The following is a 19,649-nucleotide window of genomic DNA, read 5'->3' on the forward strand; positions in this document are numbered from 1 at the left end:
TCCTGGGTTGTTTAACATTATTACACCTTTTGACAATGTGGTACCCAAATATTTAATTGTCAATAAATATAGTGTGTTAGTAAATTGTCTATAAATGCAAATAAGGCCTACTGTGCTTCATGTAAACAGTGTTCCTTTTTAAAAGAGACCTCATTACTGGTTATTAGTATACTTTTGTCAAGGCTACAGTAGAAAGATGTATTTTCATATTTACACAATCTAATATACAATATTTAAAGGTGTGTGTCCACCGTTGGATTAAGGGGGTGAGTTTTCTTGTTTTCTCTGCTGCCACTGCTCTGCCAGCCACTCTTCTAAAGACTTGCCACCCGAGGAATTGGGGCAAAAAGTGGCACTGCCGAAGTGGCTGTGGCCAGAGTCTTTGGTTTAATGCTGCTTCATAAATATGCTTTATACCTCCTCTGCATTGCCTGTTCCTTTGAGTGAAGTGGGACACAGACAGAGGCAGCAGGAGCAGGATCCACCGCTGCAGCAGGACACTCTGGAGCTGGAGCCACAACAGAAGCCGCTCAGGGGCAACCTGCACCTGCTGCCATCACCACCAGCACAGGGTTCACCAGGATGAACTGGGGCAGAGGTGCAGGAGCTGGGACACACGGAGGAGGAGCTGCTGGGGCAATGGGCCACACAACTGTGGAACTAGCAGCACGTGTGCCCGGCCACAGCTTAGGAGCCTGTCGTGCCCTGTTAGGTGGAAGGACAAACTCATGTCGGGGCCCTGATGTGGAGGGAGCTTCAGTCAGCCTTTCCCGTGGAGCAGGAAGCTGTGAGCTGGCCACAGAGATGGGATCGTCAGCAGCAAGGTCCGAGTAAGGACACTCGGTTCTTGAGTGTTCTCCCACAGATTTAACCTGCAATCACACAATATAATCCTTGTGAATAACTTAAATCTTTTTTTTTTTTTTGTCAAATTAATGAAAAAAAAAACTATTGTGCTTACCACTGAGTGAGTGTCCTCAGCACAAGAAGAGAGTTGGCCCCCATCAGGGTGTGGCAGTTCATCATCAGGTCTCGGATGTGGTGATAATCATTTAGTACTTTAGTCCACCGAGGAAGGCAGACTCCATCCTTCTTAGTTGGGGACTTGTGCAGTTCAAACAGGCACATGGCCTCAATTAAACGAATGGTGCTGGGCCACTGAGCTGGCCCCCCTGGATGACCAATCGGGCACCTCTTCACATTGTCCACCCCTGCGGTCACTCCTGTGCTCTTAGGAGCCTTGAAGTGTCTGTGGGCCAGCTTGGGCTGGTGTCTGCGTTGGTAGTGGATCCTCCTCTTGTCCCCATCAGGAAGTGCAGTCCACATGCTCCTCCAGGTAGTGTGCTTGACAGATGGATACCAGGTACTCAACCAAATCCTGAACCTTATCTCAGCCAACAGCACCATCAGGCCCAAGAACTGGAGCCTGCAAAAGGAATTGTTAAAACACAATACACAGCATGTTAAATCTCAGAGTGTACAAACAAACCTGATTACAGTTTAATAGTTTAAATTTGCCTCTAAGTAGTCTATAATACAAAAAAGTTTGTGTCCACCTTTGGATTAAGGGGGCGAGTTTCCTGGTTTCCTCTGCTGCCGCTGCTGCTCTGCCAGCCACTCTTCTAAAGACTTGCCACCCGAGGAATTGGGGCAAAAAGTGGCGCTGCTGAAGCGGATGTGGCCGGAGTCTGTGGTTTTAGGCTGCCCGCATTTTGTACATTTAACTGCTGCCTCACGAATACACTTTATACCTCCTCTGCTCTGCATGAAGTGGGACACAGACACAGGGGCAGCGGGAGCAGGGTCCACCGGTGGCAGCAGGAAGCGCCAGAACAGGAGTCGCTGAGGGGCAACCTGCCCCTGCTTCCATCACCACCGGCACAGGGTTCACCAGAATGAACCAGGGCAGCACCTGGGATGAAATGATTTAAATGCAGGTAGAAGGACTCCAGGGAGGTGGAGCAACGAACACATCGGTTGCAGCAGAGCTCCACACCACCCTTCTTCGGCAGACTTTTTCTTCATGTACAGAGGGAAGCCCTCAGGGTCCTGAATACAGATGATGTGCCTTTACTGGTCTTTCCAGGCCTGTTGGATGCATTTGTGATCCAGAAGTGGTACTCCCAGAGCATTCCTCCCCTTCTCACTGTTCTCAGTGAACACCTCAATCCTCCTGGTGGTCTCCTCCATTCCTCTGGTCCTCTTGCGGCAATGCAGTGCCACCTTCCTCCTGCTGATCGGCTTGTCCAGGGCCTTCTGAGACTGGACCAACTCTGCAGCTGTGAGCACTGACACCAAAACCAGTCTGTGCTTGTTGCCCGTATTATTGCTCCAGCCCACAATGTTGGCAGCTGCACCAGCCAGGTTTTGGTGACCTGAAGCAGCGCTAAAGAGTGAGCAGCAAGAGGAGATGAGTCAAGGTGGAGTGGTCCTTTTTTTTTTTTTTTCGTGTGCCAAAAAAAAAAAAAAAGTGCAAAAGTACATTAGACTCTAATGATTAGAGGATTTCAAAGGAGAATGGCTTCCCCAGCACCAGCCAACTACCCTGAGTGAATGTCTTCAGCCACCTTAAATACATTCACCTTAAGTGGGTAAAACCATACTCCCTAGGAGTAAAGCATATTGGCTCCCTGAAACTGTTAAAATCCTCCACTCCAAAATCCCACTATAATCTAAACAAAACCCATACTTAAGAATAAATGACCCAAATCAATAAATTGAATTCTAAACCATATCTAAAATCTGTGCAACCCCCCCCCCCCCCCCCCCCCCCCCCCCCCCCCCGACTCCCACTCTAGGTCCAGTCAGGAACCTTCTTCAGTGGCGTGCATTCCCCCCAGGAAATCTTTTGGCCGGACACCACCCCTGGACACAACAGCAGAAAGTGAGTTAAAAAAAAGTTACACCCTTCACCACACTCAAACACCTTTCCACATTCACCACATGCACACCAACACCTAAAAGAGAAGCTAATTAAAAACACATATATTGCACATTCCTCTATTTGTGATTGGTCATGTTTGCCTAGTCTGCAGGTCCGCCGCCATCACAGCAGGTGACAAGACCCTGACCGGACCCACAAGCAACAAGCAAGTTTTCAATAAATAATTTAAAATGACAATCATTGTGCAAATTCTTTATGTGCACTTTAGCTTTCTTAAAGTGCTGTGTCCAGTACTTTTTGGATGAGAAAAAGTACAGGCCAGCAGCTGTCAGCTTGTGGTTATCACAGGCTGGCTGGACACAGACCAGTGGAATGGGCCACATTTTCAGCAACATCCAGAGGAACAGAAGAGAAGATATTTGGAGAGGCAGGAGACCGAGTGGAGATGGTCAGAGGCTGGGGAGGGTACCACCAAAGGTTTGGCTGTAGCATCAGCTCTGCCTTCCCTGTTCTAGCTTTGGCCCTGAGCAGTCTTCCTGATCCAGTCCTGCTAGAATGATGGTAGGTGTTCACTCCATTGAAAAAGAACCTCTGCAGGTGGATGGAGCACTGGGCCGGAAGTCTACAATGCTGGAGGGACAGGAACAGCGGCATGGACATGACGTGGCACTGCAGCTGTTGTTTGAAAGATCTTTTTTTTTTTAATGTATACAAATTTGCAAATCAGTATAGAACTTACAGGCTTTGGCTGGAGACGAGATGTTTTGTGCCAGCTGTGAAGCAGATGAATGCTTTCCTTGTACCAAGCAGCGGCTTGCTCTGAGTGGCTGCAGGTGAAGTCAGAACAGTGATGGTTGCAGTGGAAACAGCAGCTGGAGCGGTTTCCAACCAGGAACTCATCGCGATCCCCTCCTTTCTGCCTCACAAAGGAAGAGGCCTCAGCCAGAACCTCCTCCTTAGCTCTGGCTCTGCCACCACAGTCTAACTCCTATTTACCTCTTCTGTTGGCCCTGTGAGGATACGCATCCATAATCTAAAGCAGGGGTGTCCAAAGTCGGTCCTGGAGGGCCTCAGACCTGCATGTTTTCCATGTCTCCCTGCTTCAACACACCTGAATCTCATGAAGGTTCGTCACCAAGTTCAGCAGAAAGCCAGATAATGAGCCTCATTGCAATCAGCTGTGTTGAAGCAGGGAGACATGGAAAGCATGCACCTTTTTGAAAACATGAAATAAGAATAAAATATATTACTAATCAGTATTTGCTTTAAGGAAATGCTGAATAGTTATTCACTATTCATTTACTGCTGCCCTGGAGCAGTATTATGTTGTTGTAGTAATATTAGCAGTATTAACTACTCATATAATGCTGTAAACCATTTAATTTTTTTATTATGTTGGACCAACCACACTGTCTTGGCAGCTGCAAGTCCGCCTCCATTATTAATACATTTGCCATATTTGCCATCTGAATGAGAGAATTGAGTCAACTGGATGATTCATTTTAATGTGAGCTAAACACTGATCACATGACAACTTCAAATCTCCAGACAAATAATTCTTTACGTTTTTATAAGCAACAACACAGTTGTACATTGGCCAAACTGATAGGATTATTTAAAATGTATTATTTTTCAGATTAGCATGCTACATTTAGAACTAAAATATGCTTGTTAGTTATTGGAGATAACATCTTCAGACGGTAAAATGTCTTGAACAACACTTGAACAATTTACGGAAATACTTTGGAGAAAATATTCAGATGATAACAGGTTAAGCCGACTACATCACAACAATGTGTAAATGCATGGTTACAAAAACATTAGATAATAGACTAACTGTTTTAGATATTATGAAGTTTGGATGAATAGAAACTGGGATAGCTAAACATTTGTATTTCAAGAGCATGTAATCTTTTTGGTTAGCAAAATCATGTCAGATGGGATTTTAAAAAAATCACCCCAGATATTCTGGTTTTGCACTAATCATGATCTTTAATCTTGAGAAAATAAAATAAATATAAAAGTACATACCAAGGTCGCCCTGTCTCTTTGCAATACATTAAATTTCGAGAATGCACCTTGGAGAGCAAAGTAAGCCCAAAGTAAGCCCAAGCAAGCGTTCTGATTGGCTTAAATTTATCACCAAGCACTCTGATTGGCCTAGATGGGCTTGCTTTGGGCTTACTTTGCTCTAAGAGCAGAGTGCATCAGCCGAATAAGAGAGGTAGCGGGACTGAAACTAGCGCATTGCTTACTTTAGACCTAAACGTTCTACTGGTCTTGGTCCGATAAAATTACACTTTATCTGATATGTGTTTAAGACGATCATTTGTCCTTTTATGGTGCACATCATGACATTTAGAGGAGGAAGAAGTGTTGTTTTTTTCTTTTTTTCTCAGAAAAAGGTAAACATCGAAAATAAAATGCTGGACATTTTATTTTTGAGAAGTTTTTGAAGTTTGTTGCCTGGAGGCAACAACCATATTTGCGCATAACTTAAAAATCTTGAAAAAAAGGTTTATTTCAGAAACATATGCATAACATTTTGTAGATTCAAGAAAGTTTTGATACATGCTTTTTTTTATCTAAAACTTCATAAAAGATGCTATTGGAAAAAAAAAAAGTCTGGTGTTTTCTATCACTATGAATAATTTGGGCCTCTGGGCCTCTAGACCAGTGGTAGTATGAGGTAAAGTGTGAATTAAAACCATTCATGGGTTCTTTAAGCTAGTGGGAATAAATTTGGAGGATGCGGGCATCGATCCCGCTACCTCTCGCATGCTAAGCGAGCGCTCTACCATCTGAGCTAATCCCCCGGATGTAACAACTCCCTGGGCCAATTTTACTTGTGGAACTCTGCTGCCCCCTGGTGGTTCTATATTTGTTTGATATCTTGGTAAAATGATAAGTGATAATAATAACAGTTAACTGGTGATATAGCAGGCTCCACGCACTCAAAATTGAAAAAGTCACATTTAGAAAAGTGAAGCTTCTGCAAACGTTTCTAAATGTTTTCATGGTGTTGTCCTGACACCTGCTGGTCCGGAGAGAAACTCACATCCTGTTGGATTGTTCAGCAGATTGCTGTAGTTTAAAACTCTGATGATATTAAATATAACGACAACTAAGTGCAGGTTTTGAAATGTGTGCTTCAGTACCTGTAACTGAGTCAAAACAGTGTTGTTTAACTGCACTTGGAGGACTAATGTCCATCATGGTACTCCATCAATTTCTTTTATAATTCAATGAAATATAAAACATGCATTCTTCATTACTTTTACCACAAACAACGTACTGACCTATATTGTTATTGTTGTCGAGTTAAATGTGCATTATAACACTTCAAATAGATATACTGTATGTTGACTTTTTTGATTGAAGACATACATTTCTCCAAATATGTTGGTGAACAGAGATGGAGATTTGAAAATAATAAAGGGGCTGGCCCTTTTGGATCAGCCAATTATTTGGACCGTGCGGGAATCGATGCTATTACTTTATTAGAGCGTGTTGTTCGAGCACATTAAGATCATTTATGGCCAATCAGACTGCTTGCTGATAAACGTGAGCCCGTTCATCGTCCAATCAGAACGCTTGCTTGGGCTTACTTTGGGCTTACTTTGGTCTCCCACGCGTATGCACGAATCAATATTTTTTTCTGCAGTCTTTGCCTCCCAAAGAAGATGTATTTATGCTGTAACCATTGAATGTTTACTGAATGCAAACATAAAATTATAAATGCTGGTGAACAGAGAGGTAGATTTTGTTGAGTTACAACAATCTACTGAACAACCCAGCAGGATGTCAGTTTCACTCACGACCAGCAGGTGTCAGGACAACACGATGAAAAGATTTAGAAACTTTTGTAGAAGCTGCACTTTTATAAATGTGAGTGTGTGGAGCCACCACGGTTTTGTCAGCAGTATCACTATTCCATCATTATTACCTCCAAACCATGCGCGTTTGACCTGATGTGGTTGACCTACAGCGGTACTTTTGGAAAAAGCTGTGTGGACATGACCCTGTGTTTTCAGAGGCCTGCTCAGGAAGCAGGATGTTAAGTCAATGTCGAACCAGCAGGTGGCAGCAGCACATCGTATGTGGTTTGACTCGCCGATTTTTCTGGCTTTTTGTTTTTACGTCAGTGGGGGATTAGCTCAAATGGTAGAGCGCTCGCTTAGCATGCGAGAGGTAGCGGGATCGATGCCCGCATCCTCCAATGTTATTGTCTTCCGTTGAAAGAACGATTGATTATTTGAAATCGTATTAGTGTAAACTTCACAACAATTTAGTTCATTGCTTAATTTGAAGCTGACATTCTCCTGGTGTGGTTCTGGTACGATCAGAATTTATCCGTCATGTGTTTGACACTATAATTGAACCTTTCATGATACACATGATAATGTCAATTCAGGGGAAAAGGAGTGTTTTTTATTTTCTCTGAAATATAAATATAATATATATGTATAAATATGTAAATATAAATATAACCAAAATAAAATTTTGTCCATTTTATTTTTGGGGAGACGTTTTTGAAGTTTGTTGTCTGGAGGCAAAATTGTACCATAACTGAGCATCATAGTAATTATAATTGAGCATTTCAAAAAGAAAAGTTCATTTCATAAACATATGGAAATATTTAATAACTTTATCAGGTTTCAATACATGCTATTTTTCATTTGAAACTTCATTAAAGACGCTCTTGCTGTTTGTGGAGCACACTGTCCAACAAGTACCGGTAACTCATTAAACTTAATGCAAACTACTTATCAAAACAGAGACTGTAACTATCTGCAAAGTAAAAAAACTGTCATCATCAGGTGTTTTCTGTCACTACCTAATTTTAATAATTAGGGCCGCTGAGCCTGTTCTAGACCAGAGCTAGTTTGAAGGTGTTCCGCGCTTTTCAGACCTTTCTTTGATTACACAAGGATCAACTTCAGCTTTGAGTTTAGGCAACCTGTGCTGACCGAGTACTCCCATTGTGTTCTTAGTAGTGCTGTCAATCGATTAAAAAAAAATTTAACTAATTAATCACAACTCTGACCATAGTTACTCGCTATTAAATGTGCAATTTGTGAATTTGTAACCAACACAGAAAATCACCAAAACATAAATGGCCACAAGAGGATATTTGTAACATTTTCAAGCTTCAAATGCACCAGTACTGAACAGGAATGGAAAAATGTCCCATAATGCACCTGCACAAAAACAATGTCCCATAATGGACCTGTGCTGCACAGGAATGGAAAAATGTCACATAATGCACCTGTGCTGCACAGGGGTGAAACTAAGTCTCAATGACAGTAAAATGAGTTTTGTCTCCGAGCCAACTTCTGTGATTAAGCGTGATTTACAAAAAATCTTTGACAGCCCTCCATGAATTAATAGTGATTAATGCGATTAAAATCGACAGCACTAGTTCTTACATATTATCAAGAATTAGTCCAATTAGTAAAACTGGGACATTCCCCAACATTACATAAAGAGAGAGACAGTTACAACATGCTTGGTTTTTAAATTACTTTGACTTTTGTGACTGGGAGTTTTTCCTGTGAGTCACCATGACAATAGTTTTATCACACAGTCAAGCAGACAAACCTTAACCAGAAGACAATAAACTGCAATCAAGGAGGGAAGAAATGGAAAGTTTAGGCTTCATGTTTAATTATAACAAATTTTTTTGACCCATGATAAATCATTGTTTATGGGAACCTGAATGAAGTAATTTGCATAATATCAATTCCTGAGTGATTTTCCACAAAAGAAGTCAAAGAACAAATGGAATGTGTACATCAATCAGCTGAGTTTAGAACCTCGTCTCCTAGCAACACCTTGGTAACGTGACATCATCACCTCAGAATGATTTCTTCAGCCAGCACTCTGCACTTCCATATATGGTAAAACTCCTGCTACGTCACATTGAGGTCATGATGGGATCGTGTGGAAGAAAGTGCTAAAGCACTTCAAAACTGAGTATTTTAATTGATAATTTGTGCCTGCATGGACAATTACCCACAACATAACCATGAATGATCAGAGTTGAACTTTATAGTGTCAATTCGACAAATGAGCTGAGTAAGCTTGATGCTCCTGTTATTCTAACAATCAGATATAAACTTTTCTGCTGGGAGGAACTTTGTTTCGCACCTGTCATAAGAGAAAGGAAAAATATTGAGGTTAATAAAAGCTACTTCCATGTCATACTTTTACTTGGAATAGACTACAACCATTTGTTTCACAACTGTTTCTTTATTCAAAACTCAAAAGATGAATGTCCTGTTTCCACTTCACTGGAGCATGCTGTTCGAGCAATTTAAGCTCATTTATGGCCAATCAGAATGCTTACTGATAAATGTAAACCTGTTCATCTTCCAATCAGAACGCTTGCTTGGGCTTACTTTGGGCTTAGTTTGGTCTCCCACGCGCATGCGCGAATCAATAGTTTTTTTTCTCGCTTCCGTCTTTCCCTCGCAAAGCAGACGTTTTTATGCTGTAACCATTGACTATTTATTGGATGCAAACATAAAATTATAAATGCTGGTGAACGGCTCAATGGAGATGAAGATTTTTAAAAGGAAAAATGGTATTTTGAGGATGAGGGCATCGAACCCGCTACCTGTCGCGTGCTAAGCGATCGCTTTGCCTCTCAAAATCGAATAATGTAATGTGACTTGCTCTTAAAAAGGCTTTTGTGACACTGTTGAGACACTTCATGACTTCTAATTACATGTGTGATGTGCTACTGCTGGTTCGACATTGAACTGACATCCTGCTTCAAAAACACATGGTCATGTCCAGACAGCTTTTTCCCAAAGTAACACTACAGCAGGTCAACCACATCAGGTAAAACTTGCATGGTTTGGAGGAAAAATACTGAAATAGTGATATTGCTGACATCTGCTGGTTGTTATTGCAGCAGCATATATCCATATATATCCATGTTTTAACTTGGAATAGACCACAACCATTTGTTTCACAACTGTTTCTTTATTCAAAACTCAAAAGATGAGTGTCCTGTTGATGTTTACATGGTCAATGAATGCAAGTTCCGGAGCAGACGACAGCCAGTTTGCAAAGTAAAAACATCTGGGGAGGGACAAAGAGACATCCTCATCAAACTGGATGTTTATGATGATCCGTCCACTGGTCAAAGATCACTTTATCGTGATTTTCTTCCTGACTACAAGTCTTAAACCCTGGGCACCCCTTTACAAGCAAATTGGAAGTATAAACATTGCTATAATTAGCAGTAAAACCATGACATATGCTGTCATGTCAACTAGATTGATTCAGGGTCATGTGCCCTCAAAATTTCAGAGTTAAGACATTAAAACTGCTACAATCTATAATCATGTTGTCGAAGCTTTCAACCAAATAGGCTCCTGCATGTCGGCCTAAAAAGTACAACGGCAATAAACCAGAATCGTGCGACATCGGACAAAATCTCCACACAAAATACATTTACAAAATAGCACTCATTCACAGTCAATGTGTAACATTCTCATGCTCAGATATGTTGCTGATCAATAATGAATAATCGCAGAGCACTCATCATACGCCTCGAGTCATCAAACCAAAGAATTTCCTTCAGTGTTTCTACATGCCATGAACCCACGAGAGCTGAAATCAAAAGCTTGACGCTGCCTCGAGCACAAAGTCAACTAACACACGGCCTTCAGGTTTCACTTCATGTACAGTAGGTTTGCACCAATTTTGCTACAGGAAAAAAAGTTTTCTAAACAAAATATAAGTTAAATAAATATGAAATCGTTAGTAAAAAGTCACTTCAGTTACAGTTTTAGTAGCTCAGGGAGTGTCCTGATGGCACATCGGAGCAGAGTTGTTCTGTGCTCTGACAGTAGTATTAACAACGCACGAAAGGCAAATAAATATCTCCAGAATGAGCAAAGACAGTGTGTACTTTCAGAAATCAACACGTTGGGAATATGTACAGATTTAGACTCATTCTAACGACTTCCATTCCAGGCTCTATTTTTCTGCATTACTCATGCTGAGTTAACTGGGGTATGTCATATATTCTGTTGCTGTTACAGTTGTATGTGGAGGCAGGGAGGAGCTGCAGATGATGACATGGAGTAGTTGTGTATTTGTAAGTAAGTCAACGGCCAGAGGGTGGAGGGGGTGGGTTACCAACTGATATACATATGAGGAAGAAAGAAAAAGACAGACAGAGAGCGGGGATAATGGTGGGTATTTATAGAAAGCGTGCAAAGAGAGTACAAAATAAATGAGGGCAAAAATAAAAGGAAAGAGAGGATGATGATGCCCGGGGGGGGGGGGGGGGGGGGGGGAGGAAGATGATGGGTTCAGTATTCATCCTGGTCCAGGTGGGCTTGTTCATCGAGGTCTTCATCATCTGGAGGTGCAAATCCTTCCTGAAATAAAGAAAAAAATAGACATATTTACCAGATATTCTGCTTTATTTTCACTTTGAATGACAAATTTCCTTTGTGACTGTGGGAAAACGCAAGTTACATGTTACGAGAGAGACATCCACACATACATGGACAATTTTAGAATCATCACTTAACCCTGAATGCATGTTTTTGACTGCGTAAACCCACAGAGACCCTGGAACTTGAAAGGACAACATTCATGTTGTGAGTGAAGAGTGCTAACCACTACACCACCAGTTCAGTCCTGGCCTGGATAAACTTCTGCTACACAGTGGCAGGCAGTCATCCTGAACAGATACCTCTGTTGCGTAGAGAATGTCGATTATCTTGCTGAGGACGGGGTTGTTTTCACTCTCATGTTCCTGGCAAATGAGCTCGATGTCCCGTAATTTGCTGAAGTAGAAGTCTCTCTCCTTCTCTAGTCCATCTACAGTCAACTTCAACTCCATCAACTGAGGAGGAAAGAAAAAAAAAACAACATTACAAACTGAATTGTTGTATTTAAATCTAGCCATAACTCTACCTGTTGATTTAGCTCCATGATTTCAGCGTCGCTGCCCCCGTTTCTAGACAAAGAGGGATTCTTCCTCATGACTGGAGTGTGCTGGACCCGCTGTGGTGTTGGCATGTTTTTGGGAACTGTGGGAGATGTCCTCTGTGGTCCTGGAGCAAGCAGACGAGGAAAGACCAGTCAATCATTTGATATAAAACAGATTGAGAGTATTTCTTTAGCTTTGTAGCGATTGTGGCGATGGGTATAGCACATTATAGAGCGCTGATGGGAGCTTATAGCGTAATGTTGTGCCTTTGAAGTGTCATTTTGTTGAATGGATTAAGAATAGAATACTTTTTAGTAACAAATACTGGAAAGCCAAATTCAAAATTCAAGTTAAATGAAAGAAAAATGAGTCAAAATCTTTAAAAAAAAAAAAAAAAAAAAAAAAGAAACTGTGGAGTAACTCTTCAGCCACAGGTGTTTGGAATAAACTCAAAGACAGAACATGCCAACACGCATTATCAGTTTTTAAAATCAATGCAGTCATTCTGCACACTTAAAACTGCCCTGCTTTACAGTGACAGAGTCACAAAGCAGGCTACATTCTACCAATCGACTTGGATTGTTTGCCATGATTTCAAGCAAGAAAGCTTCAACAGGCTGTTCAGGCTGACGTTTCTCTTGTTAGTGAAGTGGGACAAAATATTATTCATCCTAAAACCAGCTTTCATAGAAATAAAGCTGCCACAGTGTTGCATCCACTGCTCGATGCAGGACACTGGCGGAAACCGCTGTCATCATTCTGAGGATGTTTTAGAAATAATGATCAGGATCAGCTGGATTTTCCGCCTCACTGATGCTACTTCCCGCTACACACTGTGGTGATCGGCGGCGTCCCAGAACAAACGGACTCCCCAAGCAAGAGGAAATGACCAGGCGCCCCTTCCTACACAGATTCACTCCCTGTGTGCAAGTTTCAGAAAACCTCACATCGCACTCAGGTTACTTTTAGTGCCTTAGCAGACCTTGTTTTTATAGTATTGGAAAATCTGTACTTCAGTTTCATGGTCACTTATTACTGCTTCAACTATTGGAGTATTGGAGTGACTTTATTGGGAGCTGAAATTTATTTAATTACTGGAGCTACTTGACTAGAGTATTAGTACTTGACCCAATATAGTTACTAGCTAATGCCTTAAATACTTTGATGGGGAGGGTTCTTTACTATCAGCTGAAAAGAATGAATAGATTTCATTTACTGTTGCTAGTTACCGATTCAAATAAATGAGTTACTTTTCAAGTAACTACAATTATTACATGGTTACAGTCATAGTTACTGCTTTAAATACTCTGGTAGTGCAGTAACTTTACTAGCAATTGAAAACTAATATTGTATTTGATTACAATTGCAGTTACTGATTAAAATAGTAGTGGAGTTACTTTACTAGTGACTAAAAATAGTAAATGATTACAGTTATAGTTACTATTTACAGTTAATTGCAGAAGTCATTCATTTACTTTACTATAACTTAAAAATAAGCACATGATAATTGCTTGTTGTAAGTGTTATTACTATTTTAAAGAGCAATGGAATTACTTTATAAGTGATATTCATAGTTGCGAGTTAGTTAATTACCGTAGAAGTTGAGTTACTTGACTAGAAACTAAACCTCACTATTTGACTGGAGCTTCGTTTATTAGTTACTGCCTAAAATAGTTAAGGAGTTGCTTAATAAATGCTGAAAATAAATGCAACTTATGACAATTCGAGATTGTTCTCGTATCAAGAGTGCGTTGGCTCTCGTGCAGCAGGGCCTGTTGTAGCTGATCTCCTTTCTCACCCCACAGACTCACCCGTACCGACGGTACAGCGTCAGGTGTGTGAAAGCCGGGCAGCGAGATGGATCGAGGAGGACAGCAGTCATTCTGTGAATCGTGCTGCTCACACCACTCGCTTGCAGGGAGCGCTTTCTGAGCCATCCAAAGCTCGAGCAAGACCGTGCAGCAAAGGCAGACACCTTTTTCTTTTTCTTTTTTTTGCTTTACCTGGGTTTCTCTTTGGTCTGTGGATAAAGTGATCACCTGGATTGGGGGGAGGGGCCACGTCCTGCCCCTGTCTGGCTAGTAAAGGGTCGTACTCCTTCCCGTCGTAGTTGGCGTCGAAGAACTTTTTGAACCACTGAACGAATTCAAAGTTGTCCTGGAATTTCCCTTTTACAAGCTTTTCTACAGGAATTATCTGCAATCAGGAGACATGCCACAAATATTACTGGATGATCTGAAGCTAGTTAGTGAAATATTGAGTCATGTGATTAAAAAAAAAAAGTGGTTCTAACTTTGTCAACACTCATCCTCTTAAAAGCCGCCTGAAGAACTTTGAAGTTGTGTATAAACTCGTGCTCCAGCTTGGCTTGAAATTTGACCTTCTTCAGAAGAATACACCCTGGAAACAACATGTCCATGAACTGGCAATAAGCAGCCCCTGGAAACACAAACACAAACGCACAACAACGTTTTGGTTTTCAAGCAGGTTTTTACCGAGGATCGCCCCACTGAATACACCCTCAGGCCTCACCTGAACAGAGCTGCTCGATCTTGGTGTAGGTGAGATGCAGGGAGTCGTTGACCCACGCCAGCATGTCATGTCGGCTGAGGTTGTCAATGGACACGGACGTGGCGTACACATTCACTGCCATCCCCGACCTGTGGCACATAAACGCAGTTTGAAGGGATTTAGTTAAAAGGCCAGAGTTCAACAGGATTCACTAAAGCCTGTTTCAAATCAACTGGCCATTGTATTTATCAACACCATCAAGACCAAAAAACAGCTTCTTATCTTGTATTGATGCAATCATTTCAAAGTGATCATCAATAATTTAGTTGTTGGTCTGTCAACAAATGGAATTTAATGAGATTTTGGTTGGTCAACAATATATTTGATCAATACTGAGAAAGTAAGAATTTGAAAAACTATCGATAAAATCTGTGAAATCCAAAAGAAACACACAACAAAAACTGCGAGAGGAAAGCAGTGGTGTCACATGTGCACAATTCAAGAGCAAACAAAACAAAGTGCAGACAAACGTTTCTAAAGCAAACAGTCAAAGTGTAAAGTTACACTCAAGCTTGAATTACGCTAATGCTGAGAAATAAAAGACAGAAACAAACACATTTTCTCTGGTGACCAAATATCGTCATATGCCTGGACATTTCTGTTTTCATGTCTTGCCTTTGTGAAACACATTTTGTGAATGTTTTCTTTGTTTTTCAAGAGGCAATTTGCATAAAATACTTTTATTTTCTGTATGTGACACAAGTTGAGTAAACTTCAAGTGTCATTTCAAGTATTGCAAGGCTGAGCCAAGTCTCTTCTTTAGTGGAAATCACAATATGGCCATTCTACGTGGCCACAAAACCCATTAGGCAGAAAGCATAAAAAATGCTGAGGCAAAAAAAAAAAAACAACAAACATAACAGCATCCAAAACCTTTGCTCAAACAAAACCTGGACAAAAAGCATTAATTTTCACTTTTGGCCAAACTCCATTTATGTCATGAACTCAAAAAAAAAAAAAAACAATATACAAAATGGGATCCAACACAAATTATTCAAGTTTACCAGATGATCTAAGCTTTATAACATTGAAATAAAATTACTGGAAAAATCAAAACAAACTCACATGAAGGTCCCAGCTGAATGAGAGGAATGAGAGGGGCTACCTGTGACCCTTCACTTACGACTGAAGACTCCTCGGACTTTCACAGTCCCATTAAATGATTACCTGCTACACTGTGCAATGTGCACGTCACAAACTTGGGTTCAAAGGTCGGTTTAACTGACCTATGTTTACCTCCTTGGGATTATGCAAACTGTTGTTTTGGTGCAGCGTTGGAGTCACTTTGATAGCAATCTCATTTTCTTCTGCTTGCGAGTAGCTCGTAGCAACAGTCACATTGTGTGCAGGGGTTGTGAAGTTATTCTCAGAAAATAAAGTCAGGCTGTTTGTGATCACATGACCAAGACGCTGGCCATCAGTGAACCCCTGTGATCTCCCCTCTCAACACCAGACCACAGAGTTCAAATCAGGATCAAACGTTGGCTTGTCTGTTGTTTAAGCAGGCCGAAATCACATCATCTCAGTATATCTGACAGATGAAAAAAAGGAAACTGAAACCATAAATTTAACTCCTGGTTATCAATCCACCCATCTCTGATATCTTTAGTTCATTTCAGGGTCATAGGTCACTGGAGGTGATTCCAGCTAACAAGTGCTGAAGAATTTACTAAATTTAGACTTCTGCTTTTTACCCACAGTCCAGAATTCTGCCTTTTAATCATACCTGGAAGGAAAAAAACCCAAACCCCTTTGGGGAAAAAGCAAACACTTTGTCTAGGTACATCTGCCTTTGTATGCACAACACATGTATCTTGACGGAGTTATCAAAAGTTGCTGATTAAATCTGTGAGTTGATCTGATCAAGCTCCTGATTTCATCAGCTAATGGCCCTAATTAACTGTGCTAATTTCACTGACCCTGCTTTTTGCCATCTTGACCTTTTGAGATGTAAAACGATGGTGTGAAAATCTAAAATCTATCAAACTTTGCATATACAAGCTGCAACCTGCTGACCATCCATTGTGATCAATAGTTTTGGGCTGGGTCACAAACTGTTGCTGGTAAAGCCCACTGTAATATGTGATATTAGCCCCTTTTTTTTTTGAAACGCGGTTGATGTTTGACAGTAAACACAGAGCCTGAGAAGCTTCTTTGCTTTCAGCTTTAATCTACAGATGTGTTTTGAGTGTAATCCCCCCTAGATTAAACAGAAATATCCTGGTGTTTTTCAGCAGCTTTACACATCTGGCAGCTCCAGCCTCCCCTGTGCTCACTTTGCCTGTTAATGCCTTCAGCAGTGTCACCACCGATCCAGCAACACCTCCCTGCACTAAAATGCATACTAACTACGTGGAATGGGGCTTTTGAAGGTGCTGATTTTAAGGTCACATCCCAGTCAGTGTCTGCACCTGATAACCCCTAGTCTAGTGGGGGGAAGGGGGGGGGGGGGGGGGGACCTGCACGCAAGTCAATTTAACTGCAGTTTGCACAAGACACAGTTTTCTGAAGATAATGTTAGAAATGTGAATGCATTGCGCGCATACCAGCAAAGTCTCCCGTGGGGCTCGGCTATCCTGCAATTGCGTGAATCCAGCCTAAAAACACACAGTCAGCTCTGAAAACCCTCCAGGACGCACAGGCTCACTGGTCCCAGGGTGCGGACGCAACAAATAAGGTTAATTGTATGGGGAGACGCGCACAAATGGGGAAGACAGTCTATTTTACCCTAGATTACAATAAAATAAAATACAGGGCCTTGTCAAAAAGAGAGAGAGAGAGAGAGAGAGAGAAATAGCTAGGATAATGACTGCAGCAAAATCCCGAGTGCAAACCGCTTCAGTCCAGCAGCTCAGAATGGGCGGAGGTCTGACATTTCCAGCCCGAGCCGGAGAACAATAAATGCGCCCGTTTTGCCTGAACTGCGTTTTATTCTACAAAAAAAAAAAAACAAACAAACAAAAAAAAAAAGAAGAAAAAAAAACCCGCATCGCGCAACGGAGCTGCTACAGCGGGCCCCCTCTACAGGCCTCCCCGAATACCTCAGGACTGTCAGTCCCCCCGTCTCTTCTCTGCATGAGAATTAAATAACACACAGCGCCCCTCTCTCATCCTTACACGCACCAAACCGGGCCGGAGCGCGTCCTGCGGGGGCGCGTGTCCTGCCGGGGAGGTGCGGTGGTAGAGGGGTGGGGGAGATACTCACTGCGTTCAGGAGTGTCTCTGGTTGTTATCGGGCTGGCAGCGAGTCCTCCTTCCTTCTGGCAGAGCCCGGCGCTGTCGTCGTTGTCAGCCTGCAGTGCTTAGTAACGGGCCGCCCTGTCTGGGGCTGCAACAATCCAGCGGCCAGCGCGCATGCGCACGACTCCATGCTGCTAAAGGTTCATTATAAATAGGACTTTGGCCTGCTCCGGCTCAGAGACACATCATGTGTCTGCTCGGGTTTTTAGGCCCGTTTCTGACTAAGGTTTCTTGTGAGGTCGGGCTTCAGAAATGCCTCGTGCAAAGACTTCATGCGCTGCCTGATGATAACAGACTAGAATAGCTTGGATTGAGGTTGATTTGCTCTTGAAAACTGATGCAGCAAGTCCTGCATCAAGTGGAGCTACAAGCATTACAAGAGAGATTCTGTTATGAAGAAATCACAATGCATAATTAGTGTGGAAAGTGTGATAAGACTTGGTTATAAAGGAAGTTGCACCATTCATCCATATACTGCTTTTTTTTCATCTCAGGCCTTACAGGATGTTATAAACCAATCACAGCTGACTATGGAGGACAGAGTCCACCAAGGAGGGACAAGATATCCACTTAAAGGAATACTCCGAAGATTTTGGACCCACGCCCTTTCCCTGTCATTGACAAAGTGAGACAAGCTCATAAATACCTTTTTAGTGTCTGTGCTTCCAGTGGCTGGATCCCAGCTGTTAGCATCGTAGTTAGCTTAGCACAATTGCTGGAGGTGAACAGGAGTCAGAGCCGGACTGACGAAAGTGGACAAAATAAAATCTGCTAAAAATCCGTTAAAATAACGTTTTGATACACACAGACCTGCGCATGCGCAGGACTCCGCGGAATGATATACCGGAGCACAGCGGTAGAAGCCATAGACTCAGACTCAATTTTAACAGATTGAAAAGAAAACACGTCTTTTAAAATGTTTTATAACCATTCGGATTTACTTCAAGTGCTAATACGCCGTCCCCTGGGCCACTGTAAGGAGTATTTTGTCCACTTTCGTCAGTCCGGCTCTGTCTCCTATTCACCTCCAGCAGTTGAGCTAAGATAACAACGATGCTAACAGCTGGGATCCAGCCACTTGATGTACAGACACAAAAAAGGTATTTATGAGCTTATCTCACTTTGTCAATGACAGCGAAAGAACGTGGGTCCAAAATCTTCGGAGAATTCCTTTAACATTCAAATCTAGGAGCAATAGAGGATTGACCTAGCCTGTAAACCAGCCCCGCCCTCTCCTCATCCTCGTTTGGATTTTGGAGTTGACTCATGTTACTCCTTCGACTGACAGCGTACTTCAGCCAATCAGCGCTTCAAAACAAATACGTCATCAAAATGCGTTAGCTTCTCTAGGGTTAGCTTTAGCTCTTTAGCTCTAGTTTCTACACACGCAAAGACACACGAAAACATCTTTTCCTGTGAGAAACTCACCAAAGTGCAGACTCTTGCTCTTGCTTGATTGCTGTAATACGTGGTATTTTGGCTATAAGTTTACTTATTGCAGCTTTCAGACGATGGTTAAAGTTTATCTCTGTAATCTCCACTATGCACAGTGATGGCGTCACTTCCGGTTTAGCCACTGGAATTCGCCAAAAAACTTTGAAAACAAAAAGCAACTGAGCCCAACTCCAAAATCCAAACATGGATGAGGAGTGGGCGGGGCTGGTTTAGGGGGCAAGGATTGAAATGTTTTTACACTGCTGGTCAGGATCTTGTTGACATATAAAGTTGAGATATGAAGTAGTTAGTTGGATACAGTTGAAGTTACAGATTTGATATTGATAATCTGTGACATGAAACAGATGGTAGATATAATTTTTTATTTTTTTTTTTTTTTTTGCAAACACTGAATTCTCTTTTATGACATCTGTGAGCTACTTTGTGTGACTTCTCTGCAATCAGACACCAAGTTTGATTTCATCGTGGTTTATTTGCACTCAAATCATGTGATAAAGAGCTGAAGGAAGCAAGAAGAAGGAACAGAATTGCATGTATGTA

General features: G+C 41.8%; 1 protein-coding gene and 2 non-coding genes across 4 annotated transcripts; 1 reads left to right on the plus strand and 2 right to left on the minus strand.

The window, feature by feature from the left end:
- Positions 1–5,627: 5,627 nt before the first annotated feature.
- On the minus strand, positions 5,628–5,700 carry trnaa-agc (transfer RNA alanine (anticodon AGC)). Its single transcript has one exon. It is a non-coding gene; the product is annotated as a tRNA-Ala (tRNA).
- Positions 5,701–7,030: 1,330 nt separating this feature from the next.
- Positions 7,031–7,103, plus strand: trnaa-agc (transfer RNA alanine (anticodon AGC)). Its single transcript has one exon. It is a non-coding gene; the product is annotated as a tRNA-Ala (tRNA).
- A 2,751-nt stretch (positions 7,104–9,854) lies between these two features.
- On the minus strand, positions 9,855–17,748 carry mapre3a (microtubule-associated protein, RP/EB family, member 3a). Of its 2 annotated transcripts, none has more exons than XM_030116646.1 (7): positions 17,620–17,748; positions 14,376–14,503; positions 14,137–14,282; positions 13,883–14,039; positions 11,828–11,967; positions 11,604–11,756; positions 9,855–11,283 (listed from the first exon to the last, which is right to left on the minus strand). In XM_030116646.1, exons 2-7 carry the CDS (start codon positions 14,494–14,496, stop codon positions 11,215–11,217), a joined length of 786 nt encoding a protein of 261 aa, XP_029972506.1. In that variant the 5' UTR covers positions 14,497–14,503; positions 17,620–17,748; the 3' UTR covers positions 9,855–11,214. The 2 variants fall into 2 exon arrangements, with proteins under 2 accessions (XP_029972506.1, XP_029972505.1); XM_030116645.1 differs by having other exon boundaries at positions 13,847–14,039.
- Between the last annotated feature and the right edge of the window lie 1,901 nt (positions 17,749–19,649).

The sequence above is a fragment of the Salarias fasciatus genome, chromosome 19 (genome assembly GCF_902148845.1).
Source record: "Salarias fasciatus chromosome 19, fSalaFa1.1, whole genome shotgun sequence".
Classification (NCBI taxonomy): domain Eukaryota; kingdom Metazoa; phylum Chordata; class Actinopteri; order Blenniiformes; family Blenniidae; genus Salarias; species Salarias fasciatus.

What these genes read in the sequence shown, in the direction of transcription:
- mapre3a (XM_030116645.1), bottom strand. Translation starts at nt 14,496, where the DNA reads ATGGCAGTGAATGTGTACGCCACGTCCGTGTCCATTGACAACCTCAGC. An exon ending in GATCGAGCAGCTCTGTTCAG is followed by an intron (nt 14,283 to 14,375) that starts GTGAGGCCTGAG and finishes TTGTGTTTCCAG; the next exon opens with GGGCTGCTTATTGCCAGTTC. An exon ending in TCATGGAGCTAAATCAACAG is followed by an intron (nt 11,757 to 11,827) that starts GTAGAGTTATGG and finishes TTTCCTCCTCAG; the next exon opens with TTGATGGAGTTGAAGTTGAC.